General features: G+C 38.6%; 1 protein-coding gene across 1 annotated transcript in view; it reads left to right on the top strand.

Annotated features, from left to right (window-relative positions):
* The window catches only part of trmt61a (tRNA methyltransferase 61A), a 38101-nt gene extending 17422 nt beyond the window's left edge, over positions 1 to 20679 (top strand). The window contains exons 3-4 of the mRNA XM_060829234.1: positions 15492 to 15758; positions 20031 to 20679. Of these exons, the coding sequence (XP_060685217.1) occupies positions 15492 to 15758; positions 20031 to 20353 (590 nt within the window). The 3' untranslated portion in view covers positions 20354 to 20679. The remainder of the gene's footprint in view (positions 1 to 15491; positions 15759 to 20030) is intronic.
* Positions 20680 to 21340: the final 661 nt, after the last annotated feature.

Raw genomic sequence — 21340 nt, 5'->3', positions numbered from 1 at the left:
GGCACCTGCAGAGTCAAACATGAAATTCTTGAAATTGCAGTGAGATACACAGCTTTTCCGTGGCACTGTGAAAATGGCATATCATTGTCTGGTTAAATACTTAAAGAAACTTAGTAACATTACATTTATGTACTAGCTATGTTGATACAAATTAAAAACACCAAAAAGGTTAATTCTCATCCCTTCCACTGACAGTACCTGGTTAATTGCATGACATCACAAAGATGGGCAGAGGGATATGTTGTGTCAAGAAAGGCTTCAGACTTAGGAGAGTGAGCAAAGAAGTGGCAGATTGAATGCACTGTGGAAAAGTATGAGGTTTTGCACTTTGGTGGGAGGAATCGAGGCATATATTATTTTCAAAATAGGAAAGGCTTTGGAAATCTGAAACACAACAGGACTTGGGAGTCCTAGTTTAAGAATCTCTGACAGTTAACAAGCAAGTTCACTTGGCAGTTAGGAAGACAAACACAGTTTTAGCATTCATTTTGAGAGGGCCAGGATACCAGTGTGGTTTAGATTAGATTACTTAGTGTGGAAACAGGCCCTTCGGCCCAACAAGTCCACACCGACCCGCCGAAGCGCAACCCACCCATACCCCTGGTGATGTATAAGACTCTGGTCAGATTGTATTTGGAATATTGCGAGCAGTTTTGTGCCCCAAATCTCAGATGTTGGCCTTAGAGGAGCTTTATAAGAATGATCTTGGGGATGAAGAGCTTGTCACATGAGGAGCAGTTAAGGAATCTTGGTCTGTATCAGTTTAGAGGATGAGAGGGAACCTGATTGAAATTTGCAGAATACTGAGGGACCTAGATAAAGTGGACATGGAGAAGATGTTTCCACGAGTAGAAGAGACTAGGCCCCAGGGCACAGCCTCTTTTGGAACTGAGATGAAGAATTTCTTCAAGCAGAGTGTGATAAATCTGTGGAACACATTGTTGCAAAAGACTGTGGAAGGCAAGTGAGTGAGACCAAGACCAAGAGGTTCTTGATTAGTAAGAGGATCAAGGGTTATGGGGAGAAGGTAGGAGAATGGAGTTGAGAATTTTATCAACCATGACTGAAAGACAGCAGACTCAAATGGGCTAATTCAGCTCCTGTATCTATGATCTTATGTTTTAATTATTACTAAACCTCCTCTGTGGCACTGGAATACAATTTTAATAAGTTTATTGGTGATGCTAAATTTACCCCTTTGTCTCTATGTATGTGTGTATGTCTTTTTGCTTGCTCGCTCGCTCGCTCACTCTGATTGTTTATTGCACCCCCTCCCCTCCATCCAGTCTATCTTTCCCATCACTTATTTAGGTTTTCATAGATATTTGAATTCACTATTCCAATGTATACCTCCCTGGATCAGATGCCAAAGTGCTCAGTTGCATTTTGCAATTTTGCTTGTGAAGGCCTGTTCACAAAAATCCCAGATCCCTTGTAGAAGACAATACATTATTTGGCTAATTGCAACTGATTGTGTTCAAACCTGAGGAGAATCTGTAGGTATGTTAAAGTTGAACAAATGGCTAGTGCTGTTTATTCACCACTCACAACAAAATCTGACCAAATAAGAATAAGCTCTCTAATTGAGTTCCTGGTTCATTTTATTTTACATAAAAAGAAATACACCAAATAAATTTAGATGTGAACAGTGTCTAATACTTCACAAAAATAATAATGAAAATAAGACCCTTAAATAAATCTTTCTTCTTCATACATAACTCAAATGATAAATCTAGTTGACTTGTTTCCCTCCAGAAAGATAGCAGAATGTACAATATGTATATTTATCAAAAAAAAGTTTTGTATTATCACCAGAAATGCAGCGATGTCATTTTGAGCATTGTTTTATCTAATCTCAAATTCTAATGATTATGAATACTTTTTTTTGCACATTTGAAAACTTCTTCAAACTTATAGAAATATGATCACTGTTTAATTTTCCTGCTGTGTATAGAGTTTCACTGAGTTGAACTAGAAAGAGAGTTACCCATAGTAAGAGTTAAACTATTTCTCCTGCATGTGTGTAGGAGCTAAGATCCATGTTGAGGATATGCAGGAAGCTATTCTTCTTCTAACAATAATCTGTATGTGCTCCCAGATACCTGATACCTTGTCCAGAAAGAGCTTAAAAAATGTCCTTGAGAGTAAGAGATATCTGTTGTAGAAGGTCAGACCTTTCTATAGGTAGATTAGTTATTAAAAGAATGCAGCATAAAACTGAGTATTGCCGAAGGGAATCCATGTGACTTGTGACTTGTACTCTGAACAAGGTGATACAATGCAATAACATTCATTAAACAACAGTATTCACCTAAATGAAAATAATAGGCTAGATAAATATCCATACCAACTAGACTTACTTTACTTCAATCTCATTTATATATTTTTAAAAACATATTGTTCTTTTAGGGAATGTAAAAGACTAGATTTGTTTTGTTTTCCCTCCATAATATATTCAAGAAAAGTTCATGGGTCAACCTATTTTTATATGTATGTAAATCTATTAGCCAAATTTAAATATTAGCTCTTATTTACCAATGATAATTTTGATTGAAAGAGTAAATGAGACTGCTGTGTCTGTATGAGCTCTCTGCAAGAACAACTGTTAATCCCACTCTGCTAGTCCCATTCTCCTGCCTATTCCCATAGCCGAGTTTTTTATTTCTGTATTGTTGAAAAGTGACATGTTGCTGAAGGTTTTTGTCTTGCACTCCTCCTCAACAAATACAAGAATGCTAAATTTCAAATGTTCACAACAAACGCAAGGTGATGCATTTTGGAAGATCCAATTAATGACCGAACTATACGGTAAATGGAAAAGCCCTGGGAAATATTGATATAGAGAGATCTGAATGTTCAGGTCCATTGTACCCTGAAGGTGGCAATACAATTCAATAGTGGTCAAAGGAGACATACAGAATGCTTTCTTTAGATGGGGTATTCAGTACAAGAGTTGGCAGGTCATGTTACAGTTGCATAGAACTTTGGTTCAGCCACATTTGGAATACTGCATACAGTTCTGGTCACCACAATACCAAAAGGATGCTTTGGAGAGGGTGCAGAGGAGGTTCACCAAGATATTGCCTGGTATGGAGGGTGCTAGCTATGAAGAGAGGTTGAGTAGATTAGGAATATTATCATTAGAAAGACTGAGATTGAGAGGAGACCTGATTGAGGCCTACAAAATCATGAGAGAGGTAGACAAGGTGAATAGCAAGGAGCTTTTTCCCAGGGTGGGCGATTCAATTACTAGGGGTCACACGTTCAAGGTGAGAGGGGAAAAGTTTAAGGGCGATATGCATGGAAAGTTCTTTTTGCAGATGGTGGTGGGTCCTGGAACGTGTTGCCAACAGAGGCGGTAGAGGCGGGCATGATAGCATCATTTAAAATGTATTTAGACAGACATATGAATTGGCAGGGAGCAGAGGGATAAAGATCCTTAGAAAATAGGCAACAAGTTTGGATAGAGGATCTGGATCCTCGTAGGCTTGGAGGACCGAAGGGCCTGTTCCTATGCTGTAAATTTCATTGTTCTTTGTAATTCTTCGACAAAAGGGTGCAGTTTGTTTGCAGGATAATTCTGGCTGAGGCATTGCAGTGCAGGAAGTGCAGGGAACAGCAGGTTATTTGAGCTCCTGGGTGATTCAAAAGGAGTGCAAAGCTTGAACATACTGCAGGAATGGCCTGTGAATGACTGTTGTCACTTCCAACAAGTGTAAATGAACCACGTTACGAACTTAACTGATGATCGAGTTACATCGGACATTAGTTGTAAGATATGATTTTGGTGGGTATTACTATGTTAAGTTCTGGGGTAGCTCTACCAATTTTTTTTCACTAATGCAGAGGTCGACACTGCAAGGTCAACCGAGCATGGTGTGTTTTTGTTGTTTGAGATCGATGCCAGGTAGTCAGTCCGGTTTTGTAGTTGTTTAACTTTTCTGTAGCACTTCGATACAACTGAATGGCTTGCTCTTTCAGAGGGTGCTTTAAGAGTTAACTACATTGATATCTCACATAACCAAACTGGTTAAGGAAACAGATTTTCTTCCCTGAAGGAGACAGCTGAGCCAGCTGTTTTATGACATTCCAGCAGTTTCTTGTTCACCATTGTAGATTAGTTTTTATTCCAGATTTATTAATTTAATTTGAATTTAAATTCCCTTAACTTACATTGTGAGATTTGAGCTTGTTTTGGAGCATTTTTCTGAGTCTGTGGATTTCAAGTGGACACTTACTATGCTTTCATTCCGTCTGCATTATTTTGACTTTAAATTGAGAAAATAAATTGAGTTTGTTCTTTACTGTAGTCTTGAAACCTTGCACAAATTCTGATTACTTTGCATCCTCCTAAAGATGGTACTTCTGTGAATATTTGGGAGAACAGGAATGGTTAGTATTGCTGTCAGCCTTTTATTGTTTTATGAAAAACTCCTGAAAGCTGTGGTCTCAGATGGTGGCTGGGTACTGAAATCTACAACTTGATGAGTCTCTTCACCTGGAAGAGATGGCCCTAGGATTGCCCACAAACCGTTTGAAGCCTTACATAGCATTGAGAAAACATTCTTCCTTTCGTAGGTATTCCAAACCTAGAAAACACTACTTTATATAGATAGTTACAAACCGTTTCTTTATAAATGTGGTTCTTAATTATGTTACCAACATTATGTCCAGAACTACGTAAACAGCTTAACGAATGTGATAGTTGAGGGATTTCCAAACACAGATGAAAATTTTAATTGGTTTGCTGCTGCTTTTCTACTTCTGTTTCCGTGTTGTACAGCTCTATGACTCCAGTCTTTAAAAAAATTTGCAACAATGTCAATGTGGCCATATACTTCAGAACATCAGTCATTTTGTGTACAAGTGAGATATGGAAATGTGACTTAATTATGGATTTTTCAAGATAAAATCACTGTAACATTAATCTTACTCATCTTGAGGCTTTGATTTTACAAAATGGCTGGCAGACCAAGTCATAATGGCATGATGATACAATTTTTAAAATTACAATAAATTCATACTCCTTCATTGGCTAGGAATTGACAAGCAGTTAAATGATTTAGTATTTGTTTTGGTTCTAGGCAGAATATTTTTACAAATAAAATTCTCTTTGCAGGACAGTTCCATGTATTTATTTATCACATATTTGCTCAAGTACATTTCCTTCACCTTGACACTTGTGTAAATGCATCTGTTCAGAGTTGCATAAGTTTAGGTTAAACACTTCTCAAATTTGTTGCCAACATACACCTTGTTATTTTTTCGCCTACAATAGACTTTAGTATTTTACCAGCAACTGACCAGTAACTTAGCAGTAATCGTCTCATTTTGAAGACATTTCATTTGACACTCTCCAGTCCCTTAGCACAGAATTTTGAAAAGTTAAACTTGGCCTCCATGATTTCTTACCCAATTTCTCTCTCAGGCCCCCCTATTTTAAGGATTTACATCTGTGAATCATAACAGTTCAATTAATTGGTTTACCTTTTGGCTGTGTGACTTATTTGTGTGGGTAATTGTTATAAAGTATTCTTATGAATCTATCATCCCAAATTGCTATGAGAAAACAGAGACAACTGCTTTATTTGGAATTCTAGAATGGAATCCCTTTGACCTGTTGTGTCTGTGCCAAATCACTGCAAAAATAGCTAGCTGTTGCACTCCTTCACTTTGTAGAATTATCAAATGTTGTATATTTGCTTGTGTGTTTTTCATCCCAAAGTTGCCTGCATCATTTCTTGTCTTACAACTAATGTGTATATTGAAAACCACTTATTGCATTTTCATTTTTCCTAATTGCTTTTACTTTCTCACAATTTGTATCTTTCACACCCTTCTCTTGACATTCATTTGTATTATTGTGCCTATATGTATTAACTAAGTTTAAGCTCCAAACTTCATGCCAACCTTTACATTCATTTTTTTTATCCTGCTGAATGGTACTTAATTTGCAGCTTTTCTGTCTGCTTAATCAATTCTATTGTTGATGAATAGTATTATTTCATTTCAGTCTCGGCACGGTCTCTTGCCTTGCTGCTTTTCCTCCCAGTAAAATGAGTTTGTCTTCAACTTTTTAGTTTTTACACTGAAACTGTTGTGCTCAGGAATGTTGACAAAAGTGTACTGATTTCTTTTCTGATGAAGAAAATCTGAAAAGCACTCTAGGTTTGAAGTTAAATGCATTTCGATTTGTTTTCTGTATTGTCATGGCTTATCCAAGTCCCAAGTCTGCTTTCAATTTAACCCACTTGGGTTTGGTTTCTGTTCAGCAAAGCTTGATGCTTACCAGTTGTACTATTTACCTCCAGGTGCTGAGTCAATGTTATTCATTAGAACACCACTGGGATTATTTTTGAATTCTATTGAATATTTCCCTAGGCAATAGGCGAAGTTCCAGCTCCTGTTAATCAACAATTGCACTTTTACAGCATAATAATAATTTTATTAATGTGTTTTATTCATTCACGGGATGAGGGTGTCACTGGTAGGCCAGCATTTGTTGCATAGAGTTCTGGTCGCCACATTACCAAAAGGATGTGGATGCTTTGGAGAGGATGCAGAGGAGTTTCATCAGGATATAGCCTGCTATGGAGGGTGTTAGCTATGAAGAGAGGTTGAGTAGATTAGGATTGTTATCATTAGAAAGACCTGAGGTTGCGAGGAACCTGATTGAGGTCTACAAAAATCATGAGAGGTAGAGACAGGGTGGATATCAAGAAGCTTTTTCCCAGAGTGGGGGATCAATTACAGGTCATAAGTTCAAGGTGGGAGGAGAAAAGTTTAAGGGAAATATACATGGAAAATTCTTTATGCAGAGGGTGGTGGGTGCCTGGAACGTGTTGCCAGTGGAGATGGTAGAGGTGGGCACTGTAGCGTCATTTAAGATGTATCTAGAGAGATACATGAATGGGCAGGGAGTAGAGGTATACAGATCCTTGGAAAATAGGAGGCAGATTTAGATAGAGGATCTGGATTGGTGCAGGCTTGGAGAGCCAAAGGGCCTGTTCTTATGCTGTAATTTTCTTTGTTTATCTCTAATTGCCCAGAGTACCGTTAAGAGTCAGCCATATGGTTTTGGATCTGGAGTCACGCAGGCCAGATTGGGTAGGGATGGCAGTTTCCCTTCCTGAAGGATATTAATGATCCTGATGGGTTTTTCCATCAATCAGCAGTGGATTCATGATCATCTTTTGACTCTTAATGCTAGATTTTTATTGATTTCAAATTCCATCATCTGCTGTGACATGACTTAAACCTGGGTGCCCGGAATATTACTTGGGTCTCTGGATTAACAGTCCAGCGATATTACTTCTAGGCCAACTCCTCCCCCTAAAATATGAAATACATCAAGTTGGTAATTTTCATTCCATAAGTCCTGCAATTTGATAGCAATGTAGTAAAATTGAGTCCTTGCAACGAGCAGGTCAATACTGATGAAAATCTCCCTTTTCTGACTACTGTGTCCAACACTGTTGACTTCATCTTCCCTCAACTTCGATATTTGCATAGGGTGATGATGGACAATTTTATGGGGTGAGGAATGAATCATAAAGGAAAATATGTAAAAATTCAGTACTTAAATCAGGAAGACCAGTTTTGTTGTTACTGGTTTCTGTTCAGCAGTCCTGGTAAGCTGACGGGTCTGTTCCTATGCTGTATTGTTCTTTGTCCTTTATAAAGCTGCACAACGCTTTAATTGCCTTCTCTATCACTATTGCTGCAAAGTTTTTGCCGTTTTTCATGTGAAGATCTTTGCTGTGTTAAAGTGGTCTAACAGAAGATTGCTTTTGTTGTTTGTTGGACTTCCATTACTTCATTCAAAATGTTTTAAAACTGAAGCTTCATACTTTTTTAATAGGAGTTAGTATCCAATTGGAAAGTTTGCTAGCTAACCTATACTGACGAATGATCCACAGTTTACTTATGGTTTTATTACATGGAAATAGAGAAGTTCCACAAATTGTATAGTGCAGAGTGCCATCTACTTTTAAGCTGTTCAAGGAACTAAAATACAAAGAGCTACTTTTTCTTCCTTCCTAGGCAAAAGATGGAATGGCTCAGTGAGGCCATATGTTAGCCCTGTGCATTGTGTCTTTAAAACCAAAGAGCTAACTGCAATAATAGGTCACTCACCCCATTGTGTTCAAGCTTGCCCTTTACTAAAGGAATCCATAACTAATGACGCTATCCCACTCTCTCCATAGAATACTGCAATAATAAGGTATAATTAATCCTCTTTTCTGTTAAATCTATGGGATGATAGTTCAACTAGTCGTTACTTTTCTGCATGTGAAAATATATCAAACTTATAAAGCTCTGGTACAGAATTTGGTCAGTTTTGAGCATCCACATGAAACAATAAGTTGAAGTGAAAGGATTTTCCTGGAGCAAGTAAATACTGAAAGAAGCAGTGATAAAGGTTCTTTGAGTAATGGGCTCGCAAGTCGATCTATTGTTTGACAGAAGTAGGATATAATCAAAAAGAAAGCAATTATTTTAATTTGTCAGCAGTGCATGTCAAATTCAATTAAATGTATTATGTATCTCATTTAGGAGGCATTAGTGCAAAATTAAGAAAAATAGATTTTAAAAATCTAAATGTGCTGACAAGTGGGTTCTATTTTAATTCAAGACTGCATTGCAGGTATTCAAAAATATCTCAGTCATCACGGCTGTTGGTAAATTTCACCACAAGTTAGTCGACTAGGTGCAGAAATGAAATATGTAAGCATTTGATGGTTGTCCTTTCTTCAAGCAGCTGCTTAGTTCCATTGCAGAATTTACAGATTTGACGACAAAATCGTTTACACATCCAAGTGCCAAATCAAACTGAATATCTGCCTGCAGAATAGGTTTTGTTTCACGACATTTGATAACATGGTTAGGAAGGAAAGACTTGTGCTTAAGGTTGGTCGATTATGTAAACGTATGTAAGTGAGCATGATGTCAGGGTTTTTTTTAGCTTGATCATGTGATCCTACTGGAGATATGCTCAAGTGGTGCTCACAGATGGTGCTTTCAGAAGCAGCTGACTTAATATATGAATATAAACAAGGAGAAGCCCCTTGTGTATTGGATTGAGCTTTTGAGGAGATTTTGAAATAAGGCATGGTTTAGTATAAACTGGATTTTTTGATATTCTGTTCAGTATGGTATTTTACAGATGTTGAGTTTGCATGAACTACTTGATGTTTAGCTGGCCAGGTTTTATTTTCATGTTCCCCCTAACTATGTTATGTTATGTCATGGTCTAAAAGGGATACTTTAAAGAGCTAGAGAGATTTACAAAGGGAATTTCAGAGCTCCGGTCTGAACTGTTGATGGCAGACCTACCAATTGTAGAGCAGATAAAACCAAGGATACTCAAGAATTAGATTTGGTATGGATCTCTTGGAGTGTTGTGGGAATGGAACACATTAGAGAGAGGGTAAGCTAAAGCCACAGAAGGACTAAAATCAAGAATCGTGAAATGTAGGCATTGTCTAGAGGCAGAGAAAGTGCAGACTACAGATGCTGGAGTTCAGAGTTGAGAGTGTGGTGCTGGAAAAGCACAGCAGGTCAGGCAGCATCTGAGGAGCTGGAGAATCGATGTTTCAGGCAAGAGTCCTTCATCCTGATGAAACATTAGCTCACCTCCAGACAATGAGTCAATGTAGGTCATTAAATAGGAGTGATGATGGTGAACATGACTTGGTACGTAATTTGGATAAATTTTGCCATAGGTACTACCATAACATAGGATCAAAGCATATGATAGAACATGGAACATTACAGTGCAGTACAGGCCCATCGGCCATCAATGTTGTGCCAACCTGTGAGATTAATCAGATGCCCATCTAACCTATACCGTTCCATTATTATCCATATGTATGTGCAATGCCCATTTAAACACCCTTAACATTGGCTTGTCTACTACCGTTGCAGGCAGTACTACTGTCGCCACTACTACTCTCTGACTAAAGAAATTACCCCTGATATCTGATTTAAATCTATCAACCCAAAATTTAAATCTATGCCCCCTTGCATTAGCCTTCACTATCCAAGAAAAAAAAGCTGTCACTCTCCACCCTATCTAACTTTCTGATTATCTTATACGTCTCGATCAAGTCACCTCTCAACCTTCTTCTCTCCAACGAAAACAATCTCTGTTCCCTCAGCCTTTCCTCATAAGACCTTGCTTCCATACCAGGCAACATCCTAGTAAGTCATCTCTGAACCCTTTGCAAAGCTTCCATATCCTGCCTATAGTGTGGTGACCAGAACTGTACAAAATACTCCAGATGTGGTCTTGTTCAGCTGAAGCATGACCTCATGGCTCCAAAACCCAATCCCCCTACCAATAAATGCCAACACACCATATGCCTTTGTAACAACGCTATCGACCTGGGTGGTAACTTTCAGGGATTTATGCACCTGGATACCAAGATCTCTCGATTCATCTACACTGCCAAGAATTTTACTATTAGCCCAGTACTCTGCATTCCTGTTACTTCTCCTGAAGTGAAATGCTTCGCACTTTTCTGCATTAAACTCCATTTTCCACTTCTCAGCCCAGCTCTGCATCTTAGCTATGTCCGTCTGCAATCCACAACATCCTTTGGCACTATCCACAACTCTGCCTACCTTAGTGTCATCCACAAATTTACTAACCAATCCTTCTATGCCCACATCCAGATCATTTATAAAAATGACAGACAGCAATGGCCCCAACACAGATCCTTGTGGTACACCACTGGTAATTGAGCTCCAGGATGACCATTTCCCATCAACCACCACCCTCCGTCTTCTTTCAGCTAGCCAATTTCTGATCTAAACTGCTAAATCATCTTCAATCCCGAAACTCTGTATTTTGTGCAACAGCCTACCATACTACTTACTGAAGTCTATATATACCACATCAACCACTTTACCTTCACCCACCTGTTTTGTCACTTTCTCGAAGAGCTCAATAATGTTTGTGAGGCACAATCTAACCTTCACAAAACCATGTTGACTATCCCTAATCAAATTATTCCTTTCCGGGTGATTATAAATCCTATCTCTTATCTTTTCCAACACCTTACCCACAACCGAAGTAAGGCTCACTGGCCTATAATTACTAGGATTGACCTGACTCCTCTCCTTAAACAAGGGAACATTTGATGTCCTCCAGACATCTGGCACTACTCCTGTCGACAATGATGATGTAAAGATCAAAGCCAAAGGCTCTGCAATCTCTTCCCTCGTTTTCCAGAGAATCTGAGGATAAATCCCATCTGGCCCGGGGTCTTATCTATTTTCAGACCTTCCAAAATTGCTAAAACCACCTCTTTGTCAACCTCAATCCCATCTAATCTTGTAGCCTGTATCTCTGTATTCTCACTAACATTGCCCTTTTCCAATGTGAAAACTGATGAAAAGTATTTGTTAAACGCTTCCCCTATGTCCTCAGATTCCACACACAACTTCCCACTACTCTCTTTTATTGGCCCTAATCTTACTCTCATCGTTCTTTTGTTCCTGATATATCTATAGAAGGCCTTAGGGTTTTCCTTGATCTTATTCACCAACAACTTCTCGTGTTCCCTCCTGGCTCTTCATAGCCCTTTCTTTAGATCTTTTCTGGCTAACTTGTAACTCTCAAGTTCCCTAACTGAGCCTTCGTGCCTCATCCTCATATAAGCCGCCTCCTCTTTCTTGATAAGAGCTTCAACGTCTTCAGTAAACAATGGCTCCCTCTTGACCACTTCCTCCCTGCTTGACAGGTACATATTTGTCAAGGGCCCGCAGTAGCTGTTCCTTAAATAAGCTCCACATTTCAAGTGTGTCCATCCCCTGCAATTTCCTTCCCCATCCTATGCATCCTAAATCTTGCCTAATTGCCCAGTTATACCTCTTTCCCTGCAGTATATACCTATCCCTGCCCATTGCTATTGGAAACGTAACCAAGTTGTGATCACTATCGCCAAAGTGCTCACCTACCTCCAAATCTAATACCTGACTGGATTCATTCCCCAGTACCAAATCCAATATGACTTTGCCCCTTGTTGACCTATCTACATACTGTCAGAAAACCCTCCTGCACACATTTAACAAAAACTGACCCATCTAAACTACTTCAACTACGGGATTCCCAGTCAATATGGGGGAAGTTAAAATCCTCCATAACAACTACCCTGTTACTCTCACTCCTATAGAGAACCATTTTTGCTATCATTTCCTTTACATCCTTGGAACAATTTGGAGGCCTAGAGAAAACTCCCAACAGGGTGACCTTTCCTTTCCTGTTTCTAGCCTCAGCCCAAACTACCTCAGTGGATGAGTCGTCAAGTGTCATCTCATTTGCTGTAATACTGGTTTTGATTAATAATGCCCACCCCACCCTCTCCAAACCGTACCATCTTCTCTGTTCTTACTGAAACATCTAAATCCCAGAATCTGCAAATGGATCCTTAGTTTCCTGACCCACAGGCCACAAACAGTGAAGATTGGGGACAATATTTCATCATCACTAACACTCAACACTGGAGCCCCCAGGCTCTCTACTGTATTCACTGTATACCCATGACTGCATCGCCAAATACCAGACTAATGCCATTTACAAGTTCGCTGATGACACCACTATAGTTGGTTGAATCTCAGATGGTGACAAACGGATACAGGCGGGAGGTGGAAGACCTGGAAAAATGGTGCACTGAGAACAATCTAGCTCTCAAAGCCAGCAAAACCAAGGAACTTATTATTTACTTTCGGCGGGATGTTACTCATGCCACCCTACACTCATTCCACGGAGGTGGAATGAATGGGAGTGGTCATCCACAACAAGCTTTCTTGGACTCTTCATGTGGATGCACTGGTCACAAAGGCCCAACAGCATGTCTTCTTCCTCCAGACAGCTGAGGAAATTTGGCATGATGGCGTACCCCTTTGCCAATTTTTAAAGGTGCACCATTGAGAGCATTCTGTCTGGATGTGTCGCTACCTGGTATGGCAACTGTATCATCAAGATCTGAGACGGTTATAGAGAGTGGTGAACTTGACCCGGACAAACATCAAAGGCCAACTTCCCATCTATAGAATCTATCTACCAGGCCCGCTGTCAAGGAAAGGCTGCCAGCTTCTCAAAGATCCATCCCACCCAGGCAATGTTTTTCTACAACCTCTACCATCAGGGAGAAAGTACAGAAGCCTGAACGCACACCAGCTGGTTACGTAACAGTTTCTACCTGACTGTTGTTAGAATTCTGAATGGACTCTCAAACTCTTAACATTCGTCTGTACCTGTGTTTTTGTTTTTGCCACTGTTTTACCTATTATCTGTGCTACTTAACTCTGTGATCTGCCTGTATTGCTCGCAAGACAAAGCTTTTCACTGTGCCTTGATACAGGTGACAATAAATTCAATTCCATTCAAACATTCCTGTCCCTTCTCTAGCCATGTCTCTGAAATGGCCACAACATCGAAATCCCAGGTACCTACCCATGCTGCAAGTTCACCCACCTTATTCCGGATGTTCCTGGCATTGAAGTACACACATTTCAAACCAACATCCTGATTGCTGGTCATTCATTTTTCTGTATCATTCATTTTTCTGCAGGGAGAAAATATGGGTTCTGTTTACACTATTTACACTAATCCAGAATGCTAGTTGTTTGCAGTATTGCACAGAAATCCGTTTTATTAAAAACATTGTATATTTTTTACAAATTGCGTGTTTTATAATTTAACAACAATGCAAGTGTTTCAGACACGTTGGAGTTCTAAACATTTTTAAGCTCGTTTGTTTTGAATGCAGTGTCAAGTATGCATCTGGACTGGTGAGGTAAGTATTATGTTCAGTTTAACTTCAAGAATAGTTGCACAGTTCCAATTACGTTCTGAATGGATTATTTTTACTGAAGCTTCAAACATCTGCAACAATCTTGAACTTCATTCATGCACTGATTTCCATTTCAATAGTAGGCTTTGAATCAACGTTGTATTCTTGGCAGTACAGAGAACAAAGGGTCTTAACTTGAGGTTCACAAGACGCAACAAGTGAGCATTAAATGGAATTTCTGAGAGTTGTAACAATACTGGGAAAATGTGTGTTCGGCACCTGCTGCTACTTTTATGATTAGTCTCCCAGTTTGAACAGCCTAAGCATAAACCCCCACCCTCCCCTCCAACCCCTGTCTGCCATGTTCAAATTGCATTTGGTTTTAAATAGGATTTTTTTTGTGTGGAGTTAGGGCTCCTGGTTTCTGATGCTTCATTGATAATAATCCCAGAGTAAATCTGACAGGCTCACTAATACTGCCAGCCGTAAGGGCCCATTTTTACCGAGTTTCACCATATCTTGTTAAAGGCTTTCCTTTACTCTGTACAGTCATGGTATTTACTACTTTGCCTGAAGAGTATTATCACATTTTTAAAAACTTTATTGCATCCCAAAATAATGCTATGAGAGATTTAAAGGGCAAAGAATGTCCATTAGTCACTAGCTATAGAGGTATTTAAAAGTTAAGCCAAGTACTTTAGAAGAATTGGTGGTTGAGGAGAGATGACTGTGAGCAGAAGAAACTGGAGGTGGAGACAGACAAACAGGTATTACAAGCATGAGAGCAAGTTAATGAACATAATAAAATAAAAGCAGAATATTTACCAAATATGATGGATAATGTTGGTGTGGCAACAGTAAAATATGAATGAGATGGTAAATAGCTAAGACAGTGAAAGTTCCTGTCCAAGTAAAATATTGAGAAGATTGAATAAATGTTGGAAGAGGTAGACAAATGAATCTTAGGTGCAGGACTAAAATTAGAACTAAATTGCAGAAAACCCAGTGAAAATGATAATTTCATACAAAGTAATGGAGAGTCTGCTATCACATACAGAAACACCTTTCCCGGTCCAATTCTAAGCATCTGTATCCAATATGTTCACTGTTTATTTCCGTTGAGTTCAATACTTACCTGCGAATTTTCCTGTAAATAAACTAGGTTCAACCTGAAGGTACTGACATTAATGTTCAGATCAGAGTGCTAAGAAAAACAAAAATGCCATTCTTGAAACTTGTTTTGAGCTCAATTAGTTGCTGACTAATTTTTGCTACCCACATCTAATTGACTTGCAAAAGCACTGATTTAGGTATACCCAGTTTAAGATGTTTAAACCCAACAATTCATTCCTTTTATTGATACAGGTGCAACTTATGCACTGAGAAACAGTCTTTCACCATGCCAGGCAAGTTGCTTGTTCAAATATGTTATTAAAATGCAGTAGAGAAGCAGACCCAGAAGCCATTTTATCCATAACATCATGAATTATTTTTATGTACCTAGTCATATTGTTAAGACTTTACCCTACCTGGGGTGGGGGATGGGAACATGTCCATGACCTGTCCCTTTCATCACTATCTTTTCCTTTGCATTGCTAGGAATTCATTCTTCAATTCTGCAAAATATTTTTGTTACGTGGTGTAGTTTTCTTTTAGAAATAGGACCATTTTTTTTTCATTATGTTGCAGGTACAGGAAGTGGTTCTCTTTCTCATGCTATCATTCGGACCATTGCACCAACAGGACAGCTATACACTGTCGAGTTTCACAAACAACGAGCAGAAAAAGCTGAAGAGGAATTTTGTGATCATAAAATAGATCATTTGGTCACAGTGAAAAACCAAGATGTTTGTAAGGAAGGTTTTGGAGTTGTCAATATTGCAGATGCTGTATTTCTGGACATCCCATCACCTTGGGAAGCTGTAAAATATGCAAAGTCCGCTCTGAAAACTGAAGGTAAGAGAACAGGGAATCAAATAATTGTACAAATCTATTACTATTTAACAATTCGAATGCAGTTTTTTCCTTCATTTCCAAAATGATTGTTTCCACTTCATTTAAATGCATTTAAATATTTATTTAAAATACATAAACATAGGTCAGGCACACATTTATTACTATGGGTAACCTATAAATATGTCAATTGAATACCTTTCTCCTGATGGTCAGCTGTTTGTCAAGGAGGTTCCTTGTGGCTGATGAAAATGATCCAGAAAATTAACCAGGTATTCAAATGGTTTTGCTGATGGGTCCAAAATCCATTCCAGATGTTTTTTCTCCTTCTTGTCCTGTAATATTTGTTTATAAGATCAGTTTATAATATTTGTTGTTTCTTGCTCTCATGCACATTCTTCTCCATTTCTTTGAGATGGTGGAGGTGGCAATGTCACTGGGCCAGTCATCAGGACGTATGCACTGAGTTCACATCCTGTCATGGCAATTCAATGAATAGATCATGAGTTCAAATCTAATGTCAGTAATGTCAACCATGAAAATAAAAAAAAACATTCGATTCATTCATTACTTTTTAGTGAAGGAAGTCCTGACCCAGTCTGGTGTACGTGTGATACCAGGCCCACACCAATGAGGTTGACTCTTAACTCCCCTTCTGAAATGGCAAAGCAAGGCTAATCACGTCAAGGCCAAATAGGGACATGCCACAAGTGCTGGCCTTGCCAGCAGCACTTATATCCTGCAGCACTTATAACATTAAGAAGCAGCAGGATGGAACAATTAGACTCTCCAGCAGAGTCTGCTTTGCATGTTCATTGGCATTTCGAGTAGTAAAATAGGTTCTACTGAGTGAGTTTGTTTCAACTTCTGAAAAATTACTGTGCTTCTGTAGAAGAGTTAAATTCAAAATGGTGTCAGAATACAAATGTGCACTGCCACTGCGTTAAATGGGACAGACTTCAAACAGATCTAGCAGCTCAGAACTGGATATTCATGAGACACTAGGCTATTACCAACAGTGCAATTGTATTGAACCACAATCTTTAAAAGGAACCCATCAAAATTAACATCAGCAAAATAACTGTAATGAAGAAAGCAATTACATTAAAGAGTGACATCCCGCAGAATTCAATGGCCTTCATTAAGCCAGGAAATCAAGAAACTTGACATGAACCAGGACAAAGCAGCCCATTTGATTGGCACTACATCCTCAAATTTACTTTGTAACCTTGATATAAAAAGAAATAATTCTCTCTAGTCTTTATCAACCACTGAATGCAAGCAGTCCATTTGCCTTGATTTGAATAGTTTTTGGTTTGAATGCCCTTGTCCCTTTTTTTTAGTACTGTATTTATTTTTTCTTTTTATTTTGTGAATACCTTTTGAGTTCCTCCTGGAGGTTGGGAGGGTCAAACAATCATTTTTCTAATATTTGTGGACAATCATTTGGCGGTTTACATGGTATGTCCAGGTAAGTGATTCAGGATGACTTAGTATTTATCAAATTAAGTTTTCCATCTATTAACTGTAAACTTGTAGAATATTTAGATCCTGATTTCAAGTCCTCGGAGTTTTTGGGGATTGGTGGATGTTCAAGGTACTGGTTTCCTACAGTTTTCTTTCAAATCTGAAAAGTGAGGTAAAACTTTTGGTGGCTGAATTCAGTGTGAACTTAGTCTGAATGCCATTTCCTATGTTTCCTTTCTCCTATATATTTTATAATCAACCTGTGCTAGAAATAGTTAAAAGTTATTTGAATCTGGCCTAATCATTACTACAATTACTATATACAGTACATCAAAGAAATTGTATCATTTAAAAATAGAATTCTGCATTAGTTGTAAATATCTGCCATTTGATAGAGCCTGTAATTTCCAGAATTGCCAGAACAGATTCTTTGATTATAGTCAGTGGGTTGAAGTACACTTGCTATTTTCAAATGTAATTTAGGGTGATTATAATGCAGTCTTTACTCAAGCAACTGATGACAGCAGGCACATCTTATCTATAGTCATTGTTGCTGTTAAATTCTGTTGAGCTGAACAAAATGATTTTGTAATATTTGCCCTGCAGCAACACAGTTATTCCTTTTGGAAACAATTTTAACTTGCCAAAATGCCAACATTTTGCTATAATTTTCCTGCTTACTGATAGTCAAGTTTATTAAAATTACACTACTTTTGAATAAGTAATCCAAATGGGATATGTGTCTCTAGCTGAGGATTTTGTTTTACTGTCCTATATGATGATCCTTCGTCTCATTTAGGATTGACTTTATAAATAATCTCTCATATCAGTCACCCAAGGAATGACGTTGAACTCAGACAGACAAAACAAAATGTTTATTAAAGGACACAGAACTTTGAGAGTATTTCCTTCAATTAGCACCTTTCTTTCTCAACACTGCTGCTTTAAAATATAAAATGTTAAATTTATTTAGTAGAAAGCATTAAATAAATATGCATTTTCACTTAAAATGCTAACAGCCTGGGCAAAAATGTTATTTTAATTATATTGTTGGATTGCTATATATAATGTATAACCTACATGGGAAACATAATGAGAAATGGGGTGGCACAGTGGCTCAGTGGTTACAGCGCCAGGGTCCCAGGTTCATTTCCAGTCTTGGGCGACAGCCTGTCTGTGTGGAGTTTGCACATTCTCCCCGTGTCTGCGTGGGTTTCCTCCGGGTGCTCCGGTTTCCTCCCACATTCCAAAGATGTGCAGGCCGGGTAAACTGGCCACGCCAAATTGTCCATAGTATTAGGTGTATTAGTCAGAGGGGGGTGGGTTACTCTTCGGAGGGCCATTGTGGACTCGTTGGGCTGAAGGGCCTGTTTCCACACTGTAGGGAATCTAATCTAACTACAAATGCAAAGATGAATACGGAGTTGCTCAACCAAGATTACAGATTGTTTTTAGGATTTACAGTAAATCAGTGTGTAGGAGGAGAAATATCCCAAAGGCCACGCTGATTGAGTTCAACAATGATGAATGGATTTCAGTGTATGGTGCTTGAGGTTATCCATTTGGATCTGAATGACAAATAGGAATAATCTCAATAGGGAGAGACTGAGAGTTGTGGAATAGCAAAGGCTTTGGATACCCATGGTACAGATACAAAAATATAGCAAAAAGGCTATTGGCATCAAAGAGGTTATGATATAAAGGTGGGTAAGTGAGACTTAATTTGCTCACAGACCTTTGGTTAGATCCCAATTGGAGTAATACTTTCAGATCTTATGTCTGAATATTTTGTATTTTGCATTTTTTTTAAGTGGCAACATTTTTTTGAAAGTTTAGATTAACTTCCCTACAGTATGGAACCAGACCATTCGGCCTAACAAGTCCACACTGACCCTCCAAAGAGTAACCTACCCAGAACCATTCCCTACATTTACCCCTGACTAACACATCTAACACTTTAGGCAATTTAGCATAGCCAGTTCACCTAACTTGCACATCTTTGGACTGAGAGAGGAAACCCATGCAGACATGGGGAGAACATGCAAACTCCACACAGACACATGTCCGAGGCTGGAATCGCACCCAGGTCCCTGGCACTGAGGCAGCAATGCTAACCACTGAGCCACCATGCCATCCCTCTTGGGCAAGTTTCTGTTTTTGCATTTGAGGAAGGTAAGTTGTCTCATTGTCGTTTTCAGTAGGACTTTGATTCAGCTCACTGTGAAAATAGTATTGACTGTGGGGGTGTAATATGCCAATACATTTTATTTTGGAGTGCAGTATGCCATACAATCCTAATTGATAGTGAATGGATTTTCAAGTCAATTCTGATCTTTTCCACTACTCCTGTTCAGGTCCCTTCATATGGCTGTGTTCAAAATATGTCAGGCCACCATCAAATTTACATAACAGTTTGAATTTTTCCAAGATTAATTTGCACTCTTGATTTTTAATTCATTCCACTACCCTAGAGTGTCAGAGGCTAAGGGGACTCTCTGACTGTACATCAGGTTGTCACCTGTACAAGAGGAGAGGACCTTGAGAGTGAGAGGAAGAAAAGAGTTGTGATTGTGGTCATGTAGAATTAAACATAATGATTGTAGTCAGTCAATATGAATTCAAGGTGAAGGTGCTGAAAACATGAGAATGCAACAGGTGTTTTAAACCTGGAGGAAAGGACAAATGAGAAATGAATGAACGAAAGGAAAAAAAAACACATGCTTTAAAACTAAAGTAGAAAGGAAGAATGAATCAATTTTGTAGCGATGGATATGTGCAATGTTTTAACTCTAAATATTTTTAATTCAGGTGGAAGGATCTGTTCTTTCTCTCCCTGTATTGAGCAAGTACAGCGCACCTGCCTAGCAATGACTGAGCAAGGCTTCATGGATATTCATACTTTTGAAATTCTTCTCCGTGTATATGATGTCAGGACTGTGAGTCTGCAGCTCCCTGACCTTGGTGTGGGAGACACAAATAACCAAGACACACTGGCTGACAAGAACCAATCAAAGGAAGACAGCTGGAGTGATTTACAACCGGTAACTACCCAGTTTAAAAGTGGTGCACCTCTGAGAGAGATGGCAGGTCATACAGGATATTTGACCTTTGCTACAAAATATCTTTCATAAGCATCAAGTAATTCTATTTTGAACATTTTATCTTTTTTCCAAAAAAGCTTGAACCTGGAATCCATTTCCACAGGGATTTGCATTTATCAAGAGCTGTTCCAGTCAGCATTGGCAAACTCTTAACCTTTTATTTTGTTTTTGCAAAAACTGTCAGAGAAACAGCAATGAATTGAATGTAAAATCAGAACATGGGCTGTAAATGGTATGAACCTGTGGGCTCTAAACCACTTATAAATTCCATGTAGGCAAGCTGCGCTGGCCTCCTTTCATCTGTCCTTTATTTCTTGATTTTTTTATTTAACTAATTTTCTAATAAACATTTTATAAGCAAGGATATTAAGTGACTTTTCTTTACATACTGGTATGATCTGATATTGGGACTGAAGCCATGTGCACTCATAACATTTAAAATTGAAGTAGAATTTATTGGAGATTGAATTTGGTGATGGACACATATGGTGGTGTTTGTATTAGTCTATAAACAATGTGCAATACTGTAATAGCTTTGTGAAAACCCTCAAACTTTCCATTTGTGTTGCAAGACCACATGAGTGTTTGGAAATATTGACAGCTAGTAAATTCATTTAAGTTTATTCATTGCATATTTGAGTTAAGTGTTGCAAGGCAGTAAAGTTTTCCAGACAAGGACGATGAATTGGTCCATGTAACCAAACTTCATTTCATAACTCCATTTAGTAACATGTTTGAATGACTGGAGTTCTGGTCTCCTATCCAGAAAAATATCCCTTGACGCATGGGCAATGTACTGAAAGAAACCAGCTGATCTATCAGGTTTGCCCCATTCACAATATCCCAAAGTACTCTTTAGGCAAAAGAATTACCTTCTTAACATAATTTGGAGATGCCAGTGTTGGACTGGGGTGTACAAAGTTAAAACTCTCACAACACCAGGTTAAGTCCAACAGGTTTAATTGGAAGCACACTAGCTTTCGGAGCGACGTTCCTTCATCAGGTGATAGTGGAGGG

Source organism: Hemiscyllium ocellatum, chromosome 8 (assembly GCF_020745735.1).
Source record: "Hemiscyllium ocellatum isolate sHemOce1 chromosome 8, sHemOce1.pat.X.cur, whole genome shotgun sequence".
In the NCBI taxonomy this organism is placed as follows: domain Eukaryota; kingdom Metazoa; phylum Chordata; class Chondrichthyes; order Orectolobiformes; family Hemiscylliidae; genus Hemiscyllium; species Hemiscyllium ocellatum.
This window is presented reverse-complemented; position numbering and strand designations above follow the sequence as displayed.